This window comes from Carettochelys insculpta, chromosome 7, assembly GCF_033958435.1.
Source record: "Carettochelys insculpta isolate YL-2023 chromosome 7, ASM3395843v1, whole genome shotgun sequence".
Lineage (NCBI taxonomy): Eukaryota > Metazoa > Chordata > Testudines > Carettochelyidae > Carettochelys > Carettochelys insculpta.
In genome coordinates this window covers 63,785,768-63,799,435 of record NC_134143.1, presented here as the reverse complement: position 1 = coordinate 63,799,435, position 13,668 = coordinate 63,785,768, and the positions used below count along the sequence as shown (strand labels likewise).

Sequence of the window (13,668 nt, the reverse complement as noted above, 5' to 3'; positions counted from 1 at the left end):
TGGTGTATGTCAGAGAATCCTCTTTAAATGTAATCATATAAGTCTCAGACCTTTGAGATAACTATTACAGACCTAAATTACATGATAGAAGCATTTTTCTATGTTCTAGTCCAGGGGTCAGCAACCCCCCTGCACACATGCCAAGAGCGGCACACAAGCTGATTTTCATCGGCATGCAAGGCGGGAGCTCAACCCTGTCTCTCCTGCCCCATGCAGCTGGGAGCTTCCTCAAAGCCACGCCACCTGTGGATTAACAAAAGACCAGCTAATGCTACCAACCACCATCTAAGTGGTAAAGCTCTGCATCTTCATTTATTTATTAATGAAGCTGTTGTGAGTAGGACTATTAGTGACTTTAAAAGGTATCACTGGCACTCGGACCATACATGGCTGTCAAAAGGTCAAATTTCAGCACTCCGCCTCAGAAAGGTTGCTCACCCCTGGGCTATTCAATATCATACAAACAAGAAATGGATGACTGTAAGAATTATGAGCTTTGAATTTGCAGTGGCCAGGTCTTAAAAACCGAACACTCTGTGTAAAACCTTTATGATTAGGATGTGTATCTCTGTAAGGTCTGTTTTATACTGAGTGAGGAAATTAAGGCCGTGATCATGTCTGGAAGAGTTTAGTGGTTGTGTGTTTATTTTTAATGTGAACAATTAGAAGATTTCTATCCAGTGCCTTGTCTCTCATAGCAGTGAGAGCTTTATAAAGTGTTTAGGGATTGAAATCAAACATCTAAATGCCTTTCAGGATCAAGGCCAGCGGAGCCTGCCTATTGAATCCCCTATTTTACCTACCTCATCCAAGCAGAAAGGTGATGCTGTGTTACTTCTAAATCACTGCCACACCACCCTCACCATCGAGACCTGGGGCAAGCTTCGTAATGATGGAGTGGCATATTGTCCCAGAGAAATGCTGGAATGCCCAGCCCCTGCAATATTGAACGCTAGAGAATGCTCTGGAAGGCAGACTGTAGGGAATGGCAATGAACTTCCCTGAGGGTGAGGAAGGCAGGCACAGGTTAGGTGAGCAGAATGATGTGTTCCATCTCAGCTTCCTGCTACTCATGAGTATGCGCTTCAGTGGTCTGATTGGTCGACAACATCCTCTCTCACAGCAAAATCACTGACGACAGCCAGCTCCAGCAGGTGGAGATCTACATCCCTCGTGCTGATGTCACCAGTAATCTAACACTTGTGGAAGCCGCCGGACAAATATGGTAGGGACATTCAGTCTCATGGTGGTGGGGAACTGTCCAGGTGTAAATGCCTGTCAAGCACTGTAGGAGAGTTAGGTAATTATTGTGTTTCAGGCAGGGTGTAGTAGCCACTGTGAAAGCATTGGCCCAAAGGCTGTTCTTCTAATATCAGCATGAATGGCATAATGGTCAATTGTCCTTTATGCATAACACCGTTAAGTATAGGTGCTGTTGCTCTGCAGGCCCACCAATGGGGGGGCCGTTGCGCAGGGGCCCCTTTGAAGTGCTGTGGCAGCACTGCTCTGCCACTCTGCGCAGCTGTAAGGGAAGTGGGGGCTGTGCCACGGTCCACGTGGCACGAATGGCTGACTGCTGTAGGCCCCACCCCTTCTGCCCTGGGCCCCACCCCTTCCTGGGCAAGGAGCCAGGCTCCCCTCCCACCTTGCCCCCAGGCTCATGGTCGCTGTCAGCCATGCTGTTACTCTGTAGGGTCTATTTCACGCTGAGTTAGGGAATTAAGGCCATGATCACGTTTGGATGAGTTTACTGGTGGTGTGTTCATTTTTTAATATTCACAATCAGAAGTTTTCTCTCCAGTTCCTTGTCTCTCGCAGATAGTGAAGAATGTGATTTCTAGCACAAAACAGCAGTGAGAGCTTTATGAAGTGTTTGGGCTTTGAAATCAATGGGAGTTAAACATCTCAATGGTAAAGTGACTTGCGTTCATGTGACTCTCAGTGGGACAGAAACAGAGAAGGGCTATTCAATGAGCACAAGCATGGAAAACCTACCTCACGAAAGGAAACTCAAGAAGCTTGAACTGTTTATCCTAACCCACAGAAGGCAGAGGGGAGAGATGATGGCTCTCAATAAATACATCAGTGGCATAAATACCAGTAAGGGGGATGAGTTAAAGAGCCAAAATTAACACAAAAACAAATGGATACAAACCGGCCATCTAAAAGTGTAGGCTCTCAAGGGGAGCAGTGAGGGCAAAAACCAAAACAAAACCAAAACAAACCTCTTAAGTTGATTCAAGACTGAGCATGATACATTTGCAGTGGAAAGAGTCTGATGAGATCGCCTGTAATAGCATGTGGCCTATCTGTAATTCATCATCATCATCAACAACAGCCATAGCCTCAGTGCCCATTGGTGTCTGATGCCTCCCTCATTATTTCCTTCCATCTTTCCCTGTCCAGGGAAGACTAGCTTAGTTTCTGTAGAAGAGCTCCACACTGACCTACTACATCACCTACCCATTCTCTGTGGGGTCTGCCTCTCCTACTGGAACCATCCCTTATGCTGAATACCAGGGTCTTGATTTTTCATTCATCATTCATTCTGCAGATATGCCGGAATAGCTGTAATGTCCGATGCATAACCTTCTGCAGTAGGTACTCTTTTGGCTGTATCTTCCTATATAATTCATCGTTGGTGACCTTCAGCATCCATTCTCTTCTCAGGATCTTTCTGTAACAACTCCTCTCCAGCGCCAATATTCTTATGTTCAAATCTTTCAGTATCACCCATGTCTCACATCCACACAACATGCTGCTGAATACACACATTTTCAAAACAATCAGCTTTGTTCCTAAGCTAATTGCTTTGCTCTTCCAGATCTTATCCACTGCCTTTAAACTTGTTCTTGCTTTTGCTATTCTAGTTGCTGTTTCCTTCTTACCCCTTTTTGTGCTGAGTGAAGAGAAAGGAAGTTTTGTGGAGAGAGGTGATAATCTTAGGCAGGGGCATGTATCTCTGATAGAGTGAAGCATCAGCGAGGTTCTGGGCTAGCATTTGGAGCAAGGGCTGAGAAGACAAGATTCTTGGACTCTATTCCCAGGTGAATCCCTGGTTCAGGGTGTCTTAAAGCAGCACAGGTTATTATCATCATGCACAGCCGAGCAAAGCTGTCTCACACAGTTGCCATGTGGTTTAAATAAGGCGTGTCAGCAGAGCACTGGGAGAGCCTTGGGTTAAATCAGGCAGGAACTGTGAAGTGCTGTTGAGTTGTTGAAGACAGGCTGACTCGAGTGGGAGGCCCAGCATAGAACTGCTGGCAGACAGCTGGTCACTAATGATTTTCAGTACTGGGAGTAGTCCACCCAGTGGCCAGACATTGTCCCTGTTGGGTGTCTGGGGGCTGGAGGGTATCAGTTCCCCCAGCAGCTTGGCAGTCTCAGTAGGCAGTGTGGAAGTCAGTCCACTCCCTAGCTCATCAGTATCAATCAAGTAGGAAGAGGGAAAGGACAGACTCATGTGGAAGATTAGTTCAGTGTCTCATCCTTGATCCCTGCTGAGCTGCCTCTTGCTCTTTCACTGCTGCTCAGCAGTAAGCCTGGCTCTCCATGCAGCTTTGATGTACTGCCGTTGGCAGCTGCATTGCAAGTCTGGAGGAAATAGCTTTTTCAGCCCCTTTGAGGGATTGCAGGAAGAACCGCATATGAATTGGAGGTGGGGCCTGGCTGTAAAGTTTGGATCTGGAGCTAAACATCCAGTGCGAATGGATGGGAACACATACCGAAAGGGTTTATCCAGTTTCATCTGGCAACTGTTTTGGGACAGAGTATCTGATGGAGGGCTCAGCAGGCTCTCAGGCTGCTAGTCTTCCAGAAGAAGCTAGGAGAGACCAGAAGCAAGAGAGACAAGCTGAAGCACTCTAAAGGCATGTCTATGCTACAGAGTTATTCTGGAATAGCTTATTCCGGAGTTGTTATTCCAGAATAAGTAATTCCAGAATAAGACATCCACACTACAGGGAAGCCCCAAAATAGCCAACACTTATTCCAAAATAGTGTGTCCACACACAATAGAGCCACTTTTGGATCAGAGCCCCAGGAGGCACATAGAAGTGAGGCACTTGCAACCATTGTTCTATGTCTACACAGCAGGGTTTTTTTCCAGAATAAGCTATTCCAAAATAGCTTATTCCAAAATAGCCCCATTCACTCTCTATCCAGCCCCTATTCTGAAATATCTGTAAGTGCTGTTGCTTGTAGAATGAGGTTTACAGAATTTGAAATAAGCCATCCTCTATTTTGAAATTATTTCGAAATAGCGGTTTTGCTGTGTAGACACTCACAAAGTTATTTCAGAAGAGGGGCCATTATTCTGAAATAACTTTCCTGTGTGGCTGTAGCCTAAGGGAGTGTGCTGGAAATGCCAATAGCTGGAGGCAGAGTTTTGGTGTTTCCCTTTAGGGGGACAGCCACAAAGCACTGATCCTGCTGTTCAGATACCAAGTTTTCATTCCATCCAGGCTGCAAAGATGGCTTGAAACAGCCACTCAGGCAAATGAGGGGCCACCTTGTCTGCATCAGAGGCCGTGTGATTCCATCAGCAGAGCAATTGGCTCCACATTGTTCAGGACCAGACAGGCTAAGTCACCTTCCTTCCTCCATAGCTCTGACCTGTTAGATTAAGGGACGACAGTGCTAACCAGCTCCCCTTTGGAAGTACCTGTTGGAATGGACAAAGCTGTTTGATTAAAACCAAGAATGAGACCAAAAAGATGTTCTCCTTTTCCATCTGTGCTCTGCTTCCCATTTTGGTGCAGGGACATGCAGCATGGCTGGGGAGAAACAGGCCTGTCATTTGTATTGGAAGTCAAGCAAATCCCATTCACACTCTGTCTATTCCTTTACCTTCCTAGTGTCTCACAGTGGACAGGTCCCCAGCGCTTGGGCTGTATATTCCATCACGGGGATCACATAGTGGCTGTGAATGACCTGTGCGCACACAGCATCGATGAGGTGTCCTTGTTTATCTGCAGGTCCATGAAAAAGGAGGTAAGCACCAATGGGATTGGTCATAAGAACGTCCATACTGGGCCAGAACAAAGGTCCATCCAACCCAGTACCCTGTCTGCCGACAGTGGCCAATGTCAGCCGCCCCAGAGGGAGTGAGACGAACGGGTAATGATCAAGTGATCTCTTGGCTGCCATCCATCTGCAGCTTCTGGCAAAGAGCAGCGAGGGACACGACTCCTTACCCACCCTGGCCAATGGCCATCAATGGACCTAACCTCCAGGAATTTATCTAGCTCTTTTCAAAACCTTGTTGTGGTCCTAGTCTTGGTCAGGGGAAAGAGACGTAGCAGCCACGTTCAGATTATGATCTCACAAAGGCTTCTGCCGGTTCAAGTCTCAGGAGCTCACTCCTGGCCTGAGGCATGACCCAATGTGGCTGAGCTGAGGTGTGTTCCCTCACATCTCTGAGCCCCAGCAATCTCTCCAGGGAGACTGAGCCGCAGCATCAGGCCCACTGACAGGATGCAGCCAAGGGGGCAGTTGCCCTGGTTCCCAGCATTTGAAAGGCTCCTGGGCTCCGTCTGCTGCCAAAGTAGCAGTGGCTGGAACTCTGGGACCTTTTGAACTGCTGCTGCAGCACTGCTCTGTCACTCCGTGTGGCTGTGAGGGAGTGGGGTGGGCCCAATACCAGGGTTTGAGCAGTGCTGAGGGCCGATTACCTTAGGTCTGCCCCTTCCTCCCTTGGCCTCGCCCCTTTTGGGGCACAGAGCTGGGCCCCCCTCCCACCTTGCCCAGGCACCCACAGAGGATGTCATCTTCTCTAATCATCATGTGACTGGGGGATTAGCCTGGGTCAGAGTTCCAAAAGTTGTGACTCTGGCCAGGAAGGACTCAAACACATGACACAGCAGGGCTGGCAAGAAATCACTCCACCTTGTAAAGACAGACCCTCCCGAGAGTTAACCCTTTCTTGGCAGTTGATTCCCGGCACCCACTCCATCAGCTCAATGTACCTATCTGGATAGTTCAGGCTGCAGAACAGTTTAATTTATAATCTTGAGTTTTCACTTGCTGATAACCACCCAAAAGTCAGACCTTTTCCAGGCATTCTCTGTCCCAGATAGGGAATTTCTTTAGGGGAAGATAAAATCAGAGTAAACTCCTTTTTCCATTTCTGAGCTCTTTGCCCTAGGGACTGCAAAACATATTGTTCCAAACCATTGGACTTTGGAACCTGCGCACTCAGGGCTATTTAGTAGACTTTTGCCATGTAAACCTCTTAATGGGCTACATGCTAGCGAAGCAACAGAAGAGTCATTTCTGATCAGGGACAGAGGCTGCTCCTGAGAAGCTGGTGTGGAGCTGGCACCAACGGTGGTTGTTAATGCAGCAAAGCCCTTCACAAGCCCTGCTGACTTAGCTCCAGGCAGAGGAAGAGATCATCAGTAGCACCAACACCAAAACCCCTCCTGGTACGGGTTTGCAATGACACCCCACACTCCCATGGCATGGATGGGTCCCACTGTCCACACTGTGATTGCTTAGAGGTGCTGAGCAGCTACAATTCCCATGCAGTCAGGCAACTGTTGTTACAGTCACTCACCATCTTTTGATATCAAGCCTTCTGATTGTTAGCCGCCTGTTGTGTACGTACGTTGCTGGAAGTGTTCAGTCCATAGGATGTCTTACTCACCCAGTTCTGAGAACAGAACCCCCCAGCCTGGACACCTGACTCCACTTCTTTAACCACTGGGCATAACTCACTGTTCAATACTCATCGCCTTTTGTTAGAGGGCTGGAAAGTTCACAGTACAGAGCACTGATACAGGTGTGGGCCTGGGGGAGAACTCTCAGCTGGGCTCCAGTCTTGGTACTTGGGATCTCTACCCCACTCCCAAAGGTATCACTATGTTTGTATCAGTGGAGGTCATCTAGGGCCAGTGTAGTCTGAGCAATAGAAGCCTGTCTCCGTACCAAGAGAAATTACAAATGGCACTGTTCATAGGCGAGGAAATTTAGACAGAGCGGTGGAGGGAGGCCAGTGGGAACGGTGTCACATGTGGACTGAGTTATAAAAAGGTGACCCTGGTGTGTTTGGTTTGTTTGAAGGTGAAACTTACTATCCGTCGGATCCCAGATTCAGACATTTTCCATATCAAAGGCTGCTCATGTTCCTAGGTGAGTGCCTCCATTTTAATGGCTGTTGTTAATACAAAAGGGGTTGGCTTTTCCCATCCCACCCTAATGGTAATGTAATCCCAGGTGCCGGAAGCAATGTACATTTATTCTACTGCAGGCAAGGGCTGTGTTCATGCAGGGCAGGGGTGAGCGAAGTTGTTGTGTTGGGTGCCACTTTTCGGCCCTGCAGTTAGCTGGAGACACCCCAACCGGTAGGAGGACCACAGGAAGGGATGAGGGGGAGGGAGCTCTTCGAAAGGGATTGGGATGCTCAGGTAGGGGGCACTGAAGGGGGAGGTATACCCATGGGAGGGACCCCAAGCGGATGCCAAGGAGGAACCATACCAAGCTGGGAGCTTTCTGTCTGCCCCCGTGGCTTGAGTCAGGGCCTCTGTGCATTCTGATTGGCCCAGCAGCGGAGGGAGGGTGTTCCCTTGGTGACAGCATCAGCAGCTCAGGCCATGCAGGAGAAAGCAGAAGGCTAGTGAAGCAGCAGAAGCTGTAGGGTGGGGGGTGGAGGAGAGCTGATCATGCTGCATCCCCCCCCTTACAAAATTCCCCCACCCCCGGAGGGTGCACCTCTACTTTGCTCACCCCAATGTAGGGAATAAAAATGATGTTTTTATTGATTGTGTTTAATGTAGCAATGAGTAGGGATGTCATCATGCTAGTAATTGTACAAACAGCTGCAGACTGGTCAATGGGAGGGGGTGGGGGCAAATGGGGCAGAGGCTCCCGGCCCTTTAAATTGTCACTGGAGCACCAGCAAGGGCTGTTTGCCCCAACCCCGCCCCTTCTGCCTGAAGTCCTACCCCTTCTGGGAGCACAGAGTTGCCCCTGCTCCAGGGTTGGGGCCCAGCAAATACATTATCCCCACTGAACAGTAGTATAGTCCCAGCCACACCGGGCTTAAATAAACATGCGGACAAAGGATAGGGGAAAGGGACCGAAAGTGATTCAAGACATAGTCCTTCCATACTCAGTTCTACACAGTCCTCCCAACTAGTCTGTCCCATTCAGAGCTGTCGCCATCATATGCCTCTGTACGAACAGTAAGAACTGAGTGGGTTTGACTTGCGATTCAAAGCCCCAGTGCAATATTTTGGCCAGGTGACTGTTCACTGTGAAGTCAAACAGAATAGCTGTGCCAAACTGGGAAGTCAAATCCTGGACTCTAAGCCTGTGTACCACATGATCTAGACTCACCTTTGTTTGCCCATTAAAATCATTAATCATTTATGAGCCTGGGAGAGAAAAGGGAGAAAAAATGCTTTTGGAATGCAGCCATATTTTCCCTTGGGTCTTGTTCTGGGAAGGCAGGAGGCCAGCTTAATGGAGCGCAACTTAAGACCCACAATCTTGGAAAGATGACCTAGAAGTAGCAAGCTCTGCAGCTACAGTGATTTGCTTGGGGAGCCTCATGCTAGAGACACAAAAAGACATCAGGAGGACCCACACAGGAGACTTAGCTGGGATATGGGAGCCAGATCCAACCGTACTGGGCTTCATAGCAGCTGCACCAGGCTCTCGGTAAATAGGGAGGCAGGAGACAGATGTTTAGCCTACACTGGTAGAGTCACTGCTCAGAGCAGAAAACACATTAATCAAGAAAGCAGTGGGGGCTCCTGTGATTAGCTATGCAGTTAGCAAAAGGAGACATGGACCATTGACTTGTGTGCAACAACAAGCTGTTTGAGGGTGTGTCAACATAGCAAAGTTATTTCAGAATAGCGGACACAAGCCTCTAAACAGCAAAATTGCTATTTCCAGATAATTTCAGAATAGCAGACACCCTATTTCAAATTCTTCAGACCTCATTCTACAAGGAGTAGCATCTATTCCAAAATAGAGATTTTGGAATGGAGGCTGTATAGACAGGGAATAGGGGCTATTTCAAAATAAACTATTCCGGAATAGCTTATTCTGAAATAACGCTGCTGTCTAGATAGGCTGTGTCTACACATGAGTTCCTCTTTCAAAAGATGTATGCAAATGAGGGAAAATGAAAATGCGAATGAGGTGCAGACTTGCTTATATGGCACCTCATTTGCATATTCTTATTTTGAAATAGCTTCTTTCGAAAGAAGAAAACCAGTGTAGACACTGCTTTTTTGAAATTAAACCCCATCTTTGAAAGAATCCTTCCCATTAAAAAAGGGAAGAAGGATTCTTTGGAAGATGGGGCTTACTTTGAAAGAGCAGTGTCTACACTGGTTTTCTTCTTTTTGAAAGAAGCTATTTTTAAAGAATATGCAAATGAGGTGCCAGATTTCAAAAGAGGAATGCAAGTGAAGACACAGCCATATAGAACAAGTATAAATATAGAGCAATAGCCTAACTTTTCCTGTGTTTCCTGGGGCTCTAATCCAAAATAGGCTCTATTGTGTGTGAATATTTGGAATAAGTTTGACTTATTTTGGGGCTTCCTTGTAGTGTGGATGCATTACTCCAGAGTAGTTTATTTTGGAATAATAATTCCGGAATAAGCTATTCCAGAATAACCCAAGAGAGCCAAACTTCTCATCACAAGAGTCACCATCACAGTTGCTCAGCATCAGCATTAGTGAGTGCACAGTGAAGGATGAATGGCAGCAAAGGATAAACTAAACCAAGTCAAGAGTCCGTCTGGGATTTATCTGTTCCGCTAACAAACACAGCAATGTACCTGGCTACGTACAGCTGCAGTAAAAGAGAGAGAGAGTATAGCTGGTGTAACTTCAGCTGTCTTGCAAGTATGTCTGATTCGCAATGGCCTCCCCACAAACGTGTATCTCTTCTTGATATGTAGAGCCCTGCAAACCATATCTGTGGATATTCGCATCCATGGACATACAGACATCTGCAGCTCATTTCTGAAGATATGGACACAGATGTGGATACAACTTTTGTATCTGTGCAGAGCTCTATTGCTATGGAAACCTCTCTACTGAGGCCTCTAATACATGATAAAAGCTGATCTTGTCCTATGCTGTTCGTAGAGACGTTTGCCTAAACAAAGGCACACATGGTCTGCTGCAAAGTGTATCAATTTTAAACAGCGTTCTAACAAAACAGTGGAACACCTTACTTGCCACCACCTACTTGAGAGCCGGTCAAGTTTATTTAGATTATCATATGGGGACAAACTGATCATTGGATTTAGAGGGTGCAAACAGCATCTGTAGATTTATCCAAGCTTCAGCTAGCAGGCCACTGGAATTCACTGAAGCAGGATGGACCAAAACTTACCACAGTTGTAGGAAGCAGCAACAACCCGTATCACAGTTAGTCCAGTTGCTTCCTAGTCACTCCAAACAAAGTTTGCCCACTGGCGCAGCATATGCACTTTGAAATTCCATGTGCGTCTTTAAGATTTTGCTCAGCACAGGAAGATAACAGTATCAGTGAAGCAAATCATAAGTAACTTATAGTGTGTCTACAATTAATTCACTTGATTTCTGCTCAGAAGGTCCATTTTTGAAGGTTTTCTTCTATTTTTTAGATAAGTGGCTGCCATGAACATAACCCTGAAGATGAAAGGATCATTATTTAATATTTCTGTTGCAATTGGACTCAGAGGCCTCATTGTGTTGTACTCATTGTAAAGACAGGGGTCTTTTTTAGAAGGCATCAACTCTGATGTGGAAAGCAGAAGGAAAAAGACCGCATCTGCCTGAAGAAATTCCATCTAAAGTGGTTGTGGGGCTTCTCTTTCAATCATCTTTTCTTGAGCAATAGCCCTCGAGTTGCAACAACTCCGTTACTTGACAGGAGGACTTTCTTTTCATGGCTAAGATGGCTTCAGATGTGATCACTTTCTACCATATTGGGAGTGGAGTCTTTTCTGGTTTTGGCAACAAATCAGCTAGTCTATAGGATAATCTTCCAGCCTGGAAAATGGTCACCTGCCATAGAATTGAACTACAGAGACCTAAACTAGTTTGGGAGCAACAAAGGAGGTAGAAATGGTGTTAGAAGTAATTTCCTGCCATTTCCTAGAGCAAATGTTTGTGAGGGGAGGCACAGTCCAGGTGTATGGCCAGCTGCATTGTAGCTGAAAAACCACCACTGCTGTAAGTCTGCACGTGTGTAGAAGCAGAATTTGCACCATGCGCTCTGCAGCTGCCTGTTATGGCAATTCCGTTGACCCTATGGCAAAAAGAAGCTTTGGCAGATTTGTCTAACACTGAATGTTCATTTGTATTTCATGGAAAATTTGGGATTTATTTCCATACTTTTGTAAGTCAGAGCCAGGGTGCTACCTCGTGATTATCAGCTGCTGCTTGCTTTTACTTCATATTGCACACTGTCTGGCTGTGCCCAGAGAATGTTACATGTGGAGTGATTTTATTTGTGATGTAGGTTGTATTCTACCTTAAAAACGCAGAGGTCAGAGCCACATGAGCACTTAGAAGGGCATTGGCTGTGTGCCACAGGATGTGATGCTATGTAACATGTTCCTTCTGATCTGCACAGAATTCTCCCTCTAACACTGAAGCCCCAGTAAGATTTGGAAATATTTCCTCCACTAACCAAAACAAAAGGACTTGCCACAGAATATTGCTGTCTCCCCCCATGTATACAGATTTGCAGAATTATAACTGTCCAAAGTCCTAGATGGGCAGTATAGAACTATGGGCCAGTTACGGCTTTTCTAGACCTACAAGCACCATGGCACTTCTGGGCTAGGAACAGCAGCTTTACATTAGTGGGAAGGGGAGATATCAAGACTCCTAAAACTCTGACACTCTCCTCTCTCAAGGGAAGGCCCAAAGGCACAGACTGTAGACTTATGCTAGTCTTAAGTCTGGAGATACTATTTGTAGATCGAGGTGCTTTACCTTTAATTTTAAAGTTCTCCGAACTGTGTACAGCTGACTCATAGTCCTTCTTGCGGACCTCTCTTTTTATCTAAAAGGTGTTACATAAACCATAATATATTATGTGAATGACATTATGTGCCCTTGTCATGTTCTACCACATGATATCTGTGATCTTTGCCTCGCCAGCCTGGTGTAAGTTGAGCTACCTTGCATGCTTTTGTTAAGCAGAGAACTTCTGATCACATCAGAAACTAAGGTCGATAGCAGCAGACTCTTTGCTGACAGGTTAAACTCATCCATAAGTAGGCTGCTTGCCTGAAGCCTTGACAATACCACAGGATCTGCACACTTTTGGTGCCTTTAAGCAAACCTGTTTGGTGCCCGGGGCCAGTGCCTGCCTTAATAGCTAGCAATCGTCTAGGCATGGCAGCACCTGCAAAACTGGACTCATCAGCTAGGGCAGCAAAGAAGGAAGGACATTGGAGGGTTAATTGGCAAGCTAAACCATTACCAGGCAACACCTTTGTTATATTGTGACTTCCTGTCATCTCATGCATCGATACCTGTAAGAGGATGAATAACTAACTTAATTTCCATTTTCCCATGGCACACACTTTTATTACTGGCCACTTCTGTCTCTCCATGATTTTTATGATGAAGTCACTGGTGGTGCAGGGGAGGATCCTCAGCTGCTCAGAGAACAGAAGGACGTTTGTGGGAAGTGACTTCTCCAAACTCACAAACTTGTATTGTGAAGAGGGAGCGCAGACAGCCCAAAGCTGAATAAGTACGAAACAGAACATGGCTTGTCATTGTTCTTGGCTCTTCCCATGCTGTGAGATAGGGCCGGGAACACCTCCTCATGGCTGCTCCCAGAGGACAGATCTGGATTCGTTGGTCAGATGTGGGCCTCTGCAGAGGACACAGCTGCAGAAGAGACCCGCCATTGGCTAACTAGCTAGCCCCACTCCCATATTCAGTTATTAATTAACAGAATCAGTGGTACAGCATTTAGCCAAAATGTTGTAAAGTGACAAGCCTGTGTGACTATCCCATATAGGGAATGGTCTGTTCAGCAGGCTGCTCTCTTTCTCAGGTGTTCAGTCCCCTAAGGGCTGGCTCCACAGCTTCTCCCTCCACAGCACAGGTGATGGGGAGAAGAGATTTGTCAGGACAGGGCCCGTGGATGCAGCAGAGCAGCTGTCCTGTCCGGTGCACATGAAATCTCCAGGGGCTAAATTATGCTTGGTCCTGTGCAGATGGTTTGAGGATGGGACAACGACCTGGGAGTTCTGCCTTGGAGCACATCTGCAAATGCCCCTCCCGCTATTGCAGGCCGAGTGGAGCGAACATTGCCTCTTTCCCCGGCAATTGCTGGACATGCTCCTTCAGCACAGCTCTGAAACAGTCTACTGCTGAGCAGAAGGAGCTCGGCCTCCTGGCCTGCAGCTCCATAGCCTCAACATTCTCCTAGTGTGTTGTTTTAGTAAAGCACAGATTACATTTCCTAATTGGCACAGCCCAAAGGAAAAAGGAACCCGGAAAAGCTACTGAGCCAGATCCTTATCCTAGCTCAAGTCCCACTTTTGTGCTCAAATTGCCGCAGAGGGTCTTAGGAATCCCCATCTCTTCCCATAAGGCAGTTCTAATTGCCTAGGGAGGTTGTGGGATCTCCATCTCTGGAGATATGTTAGAGCAGGTTAGATAGACATTTATCAGGGGTGGTCTGGCTGGT

The 13,668-nt window shown here is 46.8% G+C and overlaps 1 protein-coding gene across 5 annotated transcripts in view; it reads left to right on the top strand.

Moving 5' to 3' along the window:
* Positions 1-12,064, top strand: part of PLEKHS1 (pleckstrin homology domain containing S1) — a 29,307-nt gene extending 17,243 nt beyond the window's left edge. For all 5 annotated transcript variants that reach the window (XM_074999126.1, XM_074999125.1, XM_074999124.1 and 2 more), the window contains 4 exons: positions 1,124-1,225; positions 4,857-4,992; positions 7,063-7,131; positions 10,613-12,064. In XM_074999126.1, the coding sequence (XP_074855227.1) occupies positions 1,124-1,225; positions 4,857-4,992; positions 7,063-7,131 (307 nt within the window). In that variant the 3' untranslated portion in view covers positions 10,613-12,064. The remainder of the gene's footprint in view (positions 1-1,123; positions 1,226-4,856; positions 4,993-7,062; positions 7,132-10,612) is intronic.
* Positions 12,065-13,668: the final 1,604 nt, after the last annotated feature.